The 12502-nt window shown below is 38.5% G+C and overlaps 2 protein-coding genes across 2 annotated transcripts; one reads left to right on the forward strand and one right to left on the reverse strand.

Moving 5' to 3' along the window:
* The first annotated feature begins 738 nt into the window (after nt 1-738).
* ninj1 (ninjurin 1) lies at nt 739-7081 on the forward strand. The gene is made up of 3 exons (XM_083939019.1): nt 739-859; nt 5309-5546; nt 6613-7081. Exons 1-3 carry the CDS (start codon nt 803-805, stop codon nt 6753-6755), a joined length of 438 nt encoding a protein of 145 aa, XP_083795145.1. The 5' UTR covers nt 739-802; the 3' UTR covers nt 6756-7081.
* Nucleotides 7082-7647: 566 nt separating this feature from the next.
* Nucleotides 7648-12043, reverse strand: card19 (caspase recruitment domain family, member 19). The gene is made up of 6 exons (XM_083939668.1): nt 11999-12043; nt 11422-11561; nt 10409-10565; nt 10250-10312; nt 9986-10051; nt 7648-9813 (listed from the first exon to the last, which is right to left on the reverse strand). Exons 1-6 carry the CDS (start codon nt 12003-12005, stop codon nt 9704-9706), a joined length of 543 nt encoding a protein of 180 aa, XP_083795794.1. The 5' UTR covers nt 12006-12043; the 3' UTR covers nt 7648-9703.
* Nucleotides 12044-12502: the final 459 nt, after the last annotated feature.

The following is a 12502-nucleotide window of genomic DNA, read 5'->3' on the forward strand; positions in this document are numbered from 1 at the left end:
TATTTGCTTTATTCCACTCTATATCCAATTAGTTTTGGTGTTACTCAAGACTGGATAGGAAACCAGGCAAAGTGGACAACTGGTGGGCCACCCCCAGGGGCCCAGAAGGACTGCAGGACATTTGTTATATTTCTTATATACACCACCAAAAAAATTGTATATGGGCCCTAACGTGGTCGTGAAGACGGCTCTGTGACTAGATCTAGTTGTAGCACTGTTAATATTTCAGTTGATATTAAATCTACATGGTGCGTTATCCTTGAACAAGTTTGGGTTCCATTATTTAATTTTATAATTGTCTGACAAACTACAGCATGTTTTAAAGCGTCGACTCCACAGACTGTATAAAAGAGTACAGTCGTTTGGTGCATACAGTCCTCCCAAACAGTTGACCCTTCAGCGTGTAATACCGCCTCAATCCGCGGGGGGGCAGTAAAGTGTCATGTTGCCTTCACAGCCCGTCAATGAGAATCAGCTAACTAGACTGCAGCAGTCAAAGATAAATAAAAAAAAACCCGGGTTGGCTCATCTTCATCACCTCAAAGTTTCAGTTCAGCTGTGGGAAATAACCCCATAAACAGCACCGCTAGTGAGGCTGCCCTGCTCATATTTCTCCTAACCGCCCACAGCTCTCTGAGGACGGTCGCCCCCAGTGTTGTAGGGGCGGTATCCTGGAGCTTTCCCCCCTCTTGTCGTCACGGCAGCTTTAGTGCCTGCCTGTGCCCACCGCCTGGACCACCGACTCCTTTGAAGCCGTTATACACCAACCTAATTGGGATATAACGCGGTTATTATTACCAGGATGGCTACGGAAAACTTGGAAATGAACGGTGATGCTGACCGAAACGGCGAGGCGGAGGTGAGTTCAGGCTCTCACACTGGTGCCCGTTACAAAGGGCAGCAGCTTAGCTTCTTGTTCAGTCATGCAAAGCCAACACTCATATCCCGGTCAGGCTCGGTCAAAGCTAAATCCCCTCACCCAGAAACATGTAGTATGGTGTATTTGTCGGGTACACATTAGGCTGCCAGTTGTTGTTTTTTTGTTTTGTTTTTACATGTGTCCCATCATCCATTTCCACATCACGATGGTTTTAGTTGGTAGTCAACTGATAAACTATAGTGTCTTTGAACGTTACAGTGTTTGGAAGTCATTAAGCTGATGTGACCAGTTAGCAGATTAGCTTTTATAACTCTCAGGGCTCATTTAAATGTTTTTCACTGGTAAAGTAACTACTAAACTACAAGCTGATGTAGGTTTTGTCCGTCTGCTGTTTATCTACAGAGGCTCAGATTACACTTAATGACAGACAACACAGCAGACCATGTGGGTGTTGGTACAATCATTGCTCTGTAAAAGAATTCAGGTGAATCAACTCAGCCGGTGACCCAAATCAGGGATCTGTAATTTGACCTCATACATTAAAAATGCTTATACAGACTGTTACTGCAAGCCTAAATATGATCTCTTAAACAATACATGGATGTAATTCACAGAGGCTATATCAGCATGAACATATTGAGATTTATTGTGTTGTATTTGGAAAAGCGGGATCAGATGAACTCAATTTTGTATAGCTATTAATAAACTTAATGTATAACCAGTTACCTTAAGAATGTGGTATGATATTACATTGCAAGTACATTTTGGGTTCATTTTATCTAAATTATGAATGGGAATGAAGTGGTCCAAGTCATAACTTGTGACTATTTTAATCCTGTACTGCATACCATACAGAATACCTTTGGTCCCTCTCTCCTCCACTCAATGTTCCCTTTTTATTCCTACACATGAAAAAGTTGTTATGTGCTTGTAAACAATCCAGTTATAGGTAAAGAAGTGGGTATGTCCGTGGAAGATACATTTCACTGTTTTGCATGTTTAAATGGAGAAACATTCACATTAAAAGCATAAGTGCATGTAATGACCTCTAAAGAAACATTGATTTTCTGAGATAAACATATTTCTATGTGTATAGAAAAAAAGGGGTGTTCTCTTTGTTTCCTCGGGGCAACGTTGGGCAGCTAAGATGCTGCTCAATGAAGTGCATTGTAGTGTGATGTAAAATGACTAATCGAACAGTTAGGTTCATACATGCACTCTGATAGTGAGGACAGTGAGTTTGAGGGAGGTGACGGAGAGAAAGAATTCATCCCTGAATCAGGTTTAAGAGATACTTGTACTTCCAATTTCTTACTCCTGGAATAATATAATACCATATGTAGTATAATCTACTTTACATCATTCAGTATAAGAATCAATTTGACACTGCAGATTGTAATTAAGTGTTGGAAGTAAGGAGTAGGACAAATAAGAAAAGTGCAATACTTCAAATGATAATATTTTGTTCATTACATTAAGAAAAATAAAGACCAATCTGTAAAAATAACACACCGGACAATGTTCCTCAGCTACCACGGTGGGGAACATGCCATAATTTAAGTGTTTCTGTTACAATATAGTGACAAAAACTGTACTTTCTGTACTATTTAAATGATCTGAACAAATGCTATAAAAAAGAAATACATATGGGAGAGTCTAAGAGTGACATTTTTTTTACTCAATGATACATTATCCTCAATCGTCCAAAAATTAGGATGAAATATTTTTGATGAATATCCATAAAGTAAGTGTTACGGGGTTGAGTACTGTCTAATTATGAACGTAATTCGGTAATTGTATTAATAATATAGTTAATTAATTAGGCTAAGAGTTACCAATAGATAATAATCAACACGTTAATTGATACTAAAACTAATATTGGCTAATTAGTTGCAGGCCTACTTTTTTCTGAGCTTCCATAACATACAATGCTAAACAATTAACACTGGAAATTTGGAATAGCTGTAGTTATATTCTGGGCAGTCAGCTTACCCGGGAATCAAGAAATCAACTCAACTCTGTTTGTAGAGCCCAATATCACATATAATATCTGTGGGCTTTCCCACAAACAGCAACAGTCTCTGACAACATACAACTTCCTCATGAAAGCCTCAGTCCATGAGGAAAAAGGATTAAGACCTTTGAAAGGGAGATTCAAAGAGACATCACCAGTCCTTGAAAAAGCTGGGGTGCACGGGAGCGATCCAAGACAAGAAGGCAGTTACAAAAACTGAAAGTGAAGCTCTAACAGCTAGTAGCTACTGACACTTATCTCCTGGTCTACCGCAAGAGCACCTTTCCCCTCTGCGGCCTGACAGGTTTTCAGAGGTGAAAAAAGAGGAATGCTGAGTTCAACCTCAGCGTAAGATGGTGCCAACCAGGGCACAAGGGTGACATTGTTGGACTCTCCAACTCCACCCAGATGAATCCACAGGCCCTGACTCAAATTCATATGAAGAGAAACAGTTCTCTGCGATCAACGTGTAATATTTATGATGTGTTTTTAAAGGAACAATTTAGACCACAGACTCATTTAACCTGTAACACAGACAAAACTAATTTATTTGCTGTTCCACAAAAAGGAAGGAAACTGATTCCTGGACATCTTCCTGGAAACATTAGTCAGTTCATCTGAGCGCTAATGGCACATTGGATTCCTTTAACGTTCCACAACACCACAAATGCATATTTTGTTTTACTTATTTAAGAAATAATATAGAACAATAAATAATTATCTAATGACAATATCTGTGAGCTTGATTATTGTTATAAGTGCATGCTTTCACATGTACTTATTGTATCAGTGTGGCATATTTGTAACACGTCCATAAGTGTCACTTCCCTTTCTCCACTTCATTTGTGAGAGGACAATCTTGTGTTCCAGATGTGTGACCTGGTCAGCCTAAAACAAAGCATGTGGCTTGACAAATGATTTATGACCTTTGGACTGAAACCAACTCAGTGACCGTCTAAGTCTAACAAAGTCATGGGTGTTCCTGTTTTACCTAAGCCACTGGACACTTTCACTTCCATTAATATCTTTCCAAGAAAACGAAGATACTGTAATGGCACAAATCTGGGTTTTAGTTTTCAGCATCATGTTGATCAGTTCTGATATTTTATAGTAGTATTTTTCTTTAATCCAGTTGCGTTTAATAATAAGTGAAACCCAAAAAGTGATTTAAACTAGACTAAACAATTTTCATACAGTACATTTAATGTTCTTGTCATCAAAACAGAAAGTGTTAATATTTAATTACGCTGATCAGTTATTGTCGTGTGAATTTAGATTATTATTGTGTTTTTAATTTGGTTGGACTGTTTTGATTAAAAAGTCCCTGTTTGTGCTGACTCACTTCTGTCATTTGTAATGACAAGTAGGGGATTTTAGAGGCTGCAAAATAATCCCCACATATACAGCTATCTTTTTCCTAAGTCATACTTTCCACTCAGCCAGTCATGGTTATATAAAAATCCAGTATGATGGCAGCAGCAATGTGGTTTCATTTCCTTCGTGTTAAAGTAACTTTTTAAATACCACTTTTACACAAGCTTCAGGTTCAGAGCTGAAAGTGAAAATGATCCATTTTTTCTTCTATCTTTGCAGTGCACTGACAGTTAGATGAGGGCTGTTGAGTTTAAAGATACCTGAGACATACATCACAAAATCTAGTGGTCGACTGATATGTATTTTTTAATGGGAGATATATTTATATTTATATATTATATTTATATATATTTAGAGAGCAGGAAACGTGAATGGCGGAGCCCCGTTCATTCCTATGAAAACTGCTCAGTGGCGCATGAGTCCACAAAAGTTTAACTTGCGCGTCTAGAAAATACCACAGTGCCACCTTCCCAAAATTTAAAAAAAGTGTTTTACTCGTCAGGAATGGGGGCTAGGGCATTAATCGGCCCAACTAATCAGCTAAATCATCAACTGACTGACTGTAATTTTAATGTAACAGCATCTACCATTATGTTGGAGAAAAATATATTATATGCTCACATATATCACATATAGAGTTTACATATGTCAGTGACTAATGGGTGTCTGCTCCAAATCGTTGTATAAAGGGTTGTTTTATTATTCTGGCGCCTTAGCAGATAAGGTGGTCCTTGAGACGTCTCTCTCTCTCTCAATAATATGCAAGGACACTGTGTCTCATGACGCATTTGGTATCTGAATATATGCAAACATGCACATGATCAGATATTTGTATTCAACTGTATACTCCAGTAAGGAACACTGAGGCTCTTCAAGTTTTCTTTACTCATCTTAGTTAAGGATCATCAAGTAGTGCCCATTTACGTCATTTCATAATAAAAGAATATTGGAGATAAATCTGACCAAGCTTTTTTCATGTATCACATTGCTCCCTGTCACTTATGTGTCATACTGATGTCAAGGTTTGTGTTTGTGTTCAGGTTCCGCTGCGAGGCCGCTGGAGAGGACAACAAGGTCCTCTGAACATGAACCATTATGCCAATAAGAAGAGTGCAGCGGAGAGCATGCTGGATGTGGCTCTACTGATGGCTAATGCCTCACAGCTGAAGGCTGTGCTGGAGCAAGGGCCAGACTTTACCTTCTATGTGCCCCTTATTACTCTCATTAGCATCTCCCTCATCCTGCAAGTGGTAGTGGGAGTTCTGCTCATCTTTATAGGTCTGTGTGGAGTCTCCTATTTTCTATTAGGCAAACTTTAGCATTCACAAATAAGATCTACAGTAACAGTAAAAATATATATTATATGTATTGTTTTGGTTGTGTTAGTGTCTTCTACTGCAACATTGTGTAAAGTGATATGTTCTTTTCATTTACTTTGAGACATGACAAAAACCATGATAATGGGTAACACAAACAAAATGTGTATACAGATTGTGTGTGAATCTTAGTACTCTACTCCCAGGCTCTGTGTGACCCTTAAGTTACACATGCGCACAGCCACAAGTTACAATTGGGACATTTGGGCCTGTGGCTACAGTCAAATGCCGGGGCATCATGACTTGTACTTGCAACAATGTGCGTGCATGCGTAACTTCAGTGACACGCACATTATAGAAACACAACGGACATCCTTGTACTCAGATGTTCCCAAAGCAGTTCTTCTTTTTTTGTTCTCTTTTGTGTCATTTGGACTTTTCCCCCTAGAGTTACAATTCTTTTTTTGAATTTGAATATTTTAACCAGAGTGTTTTCTACGGGTCAACAAAGGCGTTGAAATCAGCTATGCACGCTATTTCACATGTGCAAAATCTTATTGAGGCTTCGGGCACATAAACCTGGGAGTTATAAAGTTTCTCTTCCCATACATTGGGAATGCTCCCAATGCTCCCTCCTCCCTTGTATCCTTATCTCTTCCTAATGGAGACTTTACTATTGCGACATGAGTTTAGAGACAGGAAGAGATACTTCTGCTGTCAGCTGTTTCCTGTTAAAGTGCTCTTTGGGGAAAGTGTATTATGTCTTGGAGATTCACAAATACTAACATAGCAAGTAAAAAAAATAAACACTTCCCCCTCTATAAGAAAATCCCCGTTGTAGGTGGAGGTAGAGGCTAATTATTCACCTGAGGGCAGTACTGTCAGATGCTGTTTACATCATAGTGCTCAGTGATGATTACTTAACTGCTAACCTGACAGGAAACTCTGTGCTGCCCCCTTGTGGGGAAAGGTCATTTGTACTTACTAAACTCAGCAACATCCTCATGTTTAATTTTTTCTTTTTTCAGTTAAGTGGAACCTGAATGATGAAAGCATGCACAGGAAGCTGAACATCATGGAGAACTTCGCCACAGCCTTCGTCTTTATCATAGTCGTGGTCAACGTCTTCATCACAGCCTTCGGTGTCCAGCGGCCCAACCCGAGTTCTTGATCACCCTTTTTATGCAACTTTCCATCGCTGGCCGATCAGCTTAGTGAAGATGGACCTCCACAGTATTTATGCATATGAACAGGATATTTATTCACCAAACTAAATGGTGTCGCAGGTGCACTTGCCTCTCTGTAATTCAAGCTTGCAAGTTTGAAGAGACCCGACATACCCTGAGGATCAGGTGACGTGTAAGCCTATCTGTGTGTGCGTGTGTGTGTGTGTGTGTGCGTGTGTGGTGTTACGTTTTATCATGCTCAGGTTACTGATACAAATAAATGATTGCCTTTACTCATAAAAAAACACATCAGGAGCAATAGACTGTGTCAGTCACAACCGTTGTGTTCACTGGTAAAAACATATTCTACTGTTATTTTGAGATGTGTCAGTATCTGTCAGTCTAAATGTTTGCCCGTAGATTTAGAAACAAAAAAAAAAGTAATAACCACAGCGTAATCCAAATGACATACTTGATAATAAGTGCATCAAAAGCCATTTTGGCCTACTGCTGCTCATGAGGCATTACATGATTTAACAGCTTTAGTATGGGGACAAATTGTTGTTTAATTGTTTACACTGTTATAATCCTCAACCAATTAATGAAGTGGACCTTACATGTTTGTTTTTTAAGTGCTATACAAAGTCTAGCGTGTAACTGATTTACCTGTATTAGTTAATGCATTTGAGTATTTGTGAATTGAAGTATATAGTGTGTACATGGTTACTTTTAGGTTTTGTGTTAAATCCAGTTTTTTTTAAAGGACCAAATATTTTCAAAGATTTTCCTACATGATCTTTTATTGCACACTGTGACTACTTTTTTAAATGACATTTATGAATAAATCTACAGAAGCAATACAATGTGTTTATCGTCCTGTTTATTCTTAGTATGCACTTGTTTTTATTATACAAAGACAGGAGTATCAGCCACAAACGATGGCACTTATAAATGTAAGGCATTTTTACACAACACAGTACACAGAATGTGACACACTGTCAGGCACTGGACTCGGAGTAGACAGTAATTGATAAGCATTAGAAATCCATTATAAATATTTCTTTTGAGAGTAATGTTACAAAATTAGTACATGAATGAAAACAAAGCCACGCACATTGAATAAATGTTTACAGGTGTTTCAGGTATCGGCTTCTGATATCCTGAAGTTTTACCACCATAAAGAAACCACACAAAAAAAAGAGTTTAACAAATCCACCATGATTGTAGTTACTGGTATGTTCAGAGACCTTTTCTATTTCATCCCTTTTAAAGAATCTGTTTGAGAAATAGCTGTTTGTAAAGTTCATTTACAGCCAGTCTTTGCGTATAAAAAAAAAAATGCGTATCAGAAACTGAGTTATCGGCTACTACTTTGGCAAAAGGCACAATAAGGACCAGATACTATCCACATTATAAGATACAATATCTATCTATCTATCATATACATGTACTCTAACTTAAACTCTCAAACTGAGTGCACTAGTTTGTGAGATAGACTGCAGACCTAGTCCAAATGTTTTAGTAATCCTCTGAGTATTCAGCAGTGGGACAAATGCTACAGGCCAAAAAGGAAAAATAAAAATTCCCGTCCTGCCCAACCCACAGGAAACAGCATACTTCCTGCCTTAAGGGTACATGACAAAACAGCAGACGTGGTTTAAAATTAGAAGAGATAGTAAGGCATCGTTTAGAGAAAGTCAAATGGTTAAAAAAAAAATTGGTCAGAGATGCCACGAAGTAAGTGGCAGCGCCTTAACCGTATGTGTGTTGATGGCCACAAGGGCCAATTCCATCCTTGTCAAGGGGAGTGCTAACCTTCTCTCCTTTCATACAACACGCTTCTACCACCGTCAACGTCACAATATATACACCGAAATACGCAACCTCATTTCACTCACGGTGCGATCTCCGGGCTATGTAAAGAATTATCTATAATGTACACAACTGTTGCATTTTTCTTTTAAAAACAGGTTAATCTGTGATTACACTTCACTATTATGATTTTCCAGTCGACATTTGTATGTTTTGGTTCGGGTAATAACTCTACCCATCATGCACTGCGCTGATAGCGCGGGATATGATTGGTAGAGGCAATCAGGTGACTGCAAAGCTCGTCTAAAGTCTTAATATACGGACACGACTCGATATACTTTCTATTTTTTTAACATGAATCGTCCCTTTTTCTGTCTTTATGTGAGCAGCCGAATTTCGGGAAGCTCATATGAAACCAACACAAGCAAACACATGTGTGCAGTTTGGTGAAGTCATTCACTTTTGACCACAAGAGGGCGGTTATGTTCCACCAAGGTGTGATGGGGAGCTTCGTTTCCAACTCGATTTGGGGAATACTTTTAAGCATACAGTATTTTATGCTTGACCTCAGTGGTAGCATAGCAGAAAATGTAAATGTTATAAATGAGTCTCAGCACCGAAGTGAAAGGAAGCACACAGGACTACAATGAAGGCTTATTGCTTTCAGGGATTATTATATATAATGGATCCTTTCCAGGCCAGGATGAGTGAGCGGATCCTTTATAGTCATAAATGTACCTCCAATTGTTAATATTTTGTTGTTTAAAATGCCATCATTTTTCATTAGTTAAGTCAATATTTTCTTTTTTTGTTTACATTGGTTTTCAAAAATCTGTTTTATGCCACACTTGAATGCGGTAGCAAGAATAACTTTATATCCTTAATCATCTTAGTTAATCCCTGGTGACCCACTTAAAAAGGTATCAACATATGAGGAATTACTAGCAACGAATCAAATATAGCTCTGAATGTACCCATCTTTCTCAGTGTAAGCCAAAACCAAGATATTATATACATACAATTTGCATACAAAATTAGTATTCAATTCCTGAAAAGATATAGTGTGCTGTGCTTTGGTACAAGTAGCGTTCACATGTGCAGTACTGCTGAAGCACCTGGTGTGAAGATGTCCCCACCCGCCTTACTTCATGAGGCTTTCTTCAGTGTACCATATGAGAACCTCCTGAGCTTTTCTTTTCAAACCCAGAGCAGCCATCCCGAGGGCCCGGCTACCTCCCGTCACTTTAGACTCTACAAACAAAGACATCCTCTTTGTAATACTGAATTAACAACATTAAGTGGACTTCTATTTTCAAAAGCATGCAGGCTTAAGTTGAGATACTTTACTTAAAATATTACTGACATTAACTGATTATCACGATTGCAATGTCAGGTGATGTTAAAAAAAAGAAAAGCTACTTACCGCTGTAGTAATAGAGTAAAGTAACTCCCACTGCAACACTGAAACAGCCCAGAAAAAAGAGAGGACCTGGAAAGAGGTTAACACATAACAACATAAATGCACAATTATCTGGTGTGTGGAAAATGTTTATTGGTGATTCTTTAAGGTAATTTACAGATTCTTTCATAATGCCTTAATTTGACTGGATGTTGCTTCCTTACATTTTTTTACCTGTTTGAAGGTCGCACACACATTGACACACATTCTTTTAGATCAACATCTTACCTTTGTCGTTCATCACATGTCTCTGTTGGTAGACACGTGGATATGCAAGAGGATCTAAGGAATCTGGAGGCAGGACAGATGCTTTTTAGTGTGCGTAATAATACAATATAAAACTAAAAAACAAATATGACAAAGAGAAGCAGTTTTTTGGGGACTAACCTCTGAGGCGGAGTCGTGTGGGCAAGCTGTAGTATACCTCCTCCACATGCAAGTGAAGAGCTCTGTAAAACTCTCTGCATGCTTCCTCTCCTTTCCCCTGCAGGTGTGACAGGAGCTCACCCAGTCGAACACTTGTGGGCACGTCCAAGTTTCGGAACTGGATAACAATAACAACATTTACAAATGGATATATCCTTTCCCTGCTGACACAGGCCAGGATGAAGCATCTCCGCTGGAATTATTTGGGAAATTATTCAATTTTGTTCATACCAAAGTGTTGCTTCATCATGATTTCATATCATTTGTAAATCTGGGACATCAGCAACAAAAAATGTTGTTCATACAGTTTTGTTTTTAAATGCAGATCTGTTGAGGGACAGAACACCAATGGACCTGAATGATCATCATGAATCAGATGATCAGAAATTATCTTTCATTTTACATTTACTCACGTAACTGAAAAAAATCTCATTGAAGAACAAATCAAGGCATTTGTATTGAATTTGTCCTGCAGTATTTTCATCTCATTCTACATCATATACCTTAATTTTTCGTTTCATTTTCTTACAGAATAGCAATTACAGATTACAGATTAAGATTTTGCATTGAAATACGCACAGACTTTGATGCATTATAGATTACATTACAGCACATACACATAAAATCCTGCCTACAAGTTAACACACCAGTAATAACAGTCAAGCAATATTACAATATAACATTGACAGAGGTCATTCTGCCACATGAGAAATACTTATAAAGAACTTTTCAAAGATGTAAACATAAACATTCTAAATGTGTCCTAGTTTATTTCCTGTTGCAGTGAATGTGAACGACATCAGCTGACAGGAAGTTAACAAGGACCAAGGCTGTTGCCTAGCAGTGGAATTCTGTTGTATGTAACATTTTGCAAATATAACTTTGCAGTACACTTTAAAAGCAGAACTTTTACTTAAAACAGTCGCACCTCTTCTAACAGTGAAGTAGCCTCGTCTGTGGGTGAGGACTCTTACCTTGGTGGCCTCCTTGTCTGAGAGGATCTGCGGGTAGATTCTGTTGAGCTGCAGGATGACTTTGTCCACACGCTCGGTGTCCAGTCTCTGGTCCGCTTTGAGGAAGGCGCTGTCCTCTGTCAGCTGCTCATGGAAACTGTCTGCACAGGTTGACGGAGACATTAGTACAGCAGCAACATGCATCCACACACTGTCTGACAACAGCTTTCTCATTGGAAAGGGTCGTCGGTTCGGATACTGAACGGGAATTTGACATGATTCCCGGTCTTTCCTGTGAGGACATGGGAGATCAGGGATGTTGCAAAACGACACGTGTTGACTGCAAACGTGTCTGTTGACAGCACATGACAAAGTAAGGCTATTTCAAAGGGCAAAAGTGTTGTTAAGAAACTTTTCAGAAACAGGACTGAGACGCTACACTGTCATTGTGAAAAGCGAGGCAGACATAGAGGAGGTCGTTATCGCTGTGGTAATGTTCGGGGTTTGGACCAAGTGGGAATATATTTAAAAAAAACAGATGGCTAACTTAACCGCAAGGTGAGAGAAGTAATAATTTGTTAAAGAAAGAAACACAAACCTCCCATTGTGGAGTCCCCTCTGTCCTTTCGTCTGGACACGCCCCCTGACGTCACCGCGCAGGCAGGGAGTGGTTTACGTAAACGTCTTTAAAGAAAAGGCAACTTTCCTTTTTACCGGAAATGAATGTAGCAAAGGCTAAAGCTAGCCGATAACATTGCTACCTATGCGTTTTTGTTAATGGACCCATATAAAGTTTTATACAAATATACACGATGTCTGTCAATGCCACAGCAGTTATGTCGTAACTAGGAGTAAGCACTGCTTTTTATGAAACAATGTTCGATTTTAAATGTTAAGAAAAAAAGTGTTTTTAATTATTTTATTTTTTGTGATATTTTTTCTGAATGTAATTTTATGTTTCTTTCCAATGCTTTTTATGTTTTGTGTAAAGCACTTTCAATTAACTTTTTAGAATGTGCTATACAAATAAAATTGCCTTACCATACATTACTGTAAAATGAATAACTTGTGTACATTACCATTTTTGTTAAGTATGATTTAG

The sequence above is a fragment of the Echiichthys vipera genome, assembly GCF_963691815.1.
Source record: "Echiichthys vipera genome assembly, chromosome: X".
NCBI classification, from domain to species: domain Eukaryota; kingdom Metazoa; phylum Chordata; class Actinopteri; order Perciformes; family Trachinidae; genus Echiichthys; species Echiichthys vipera.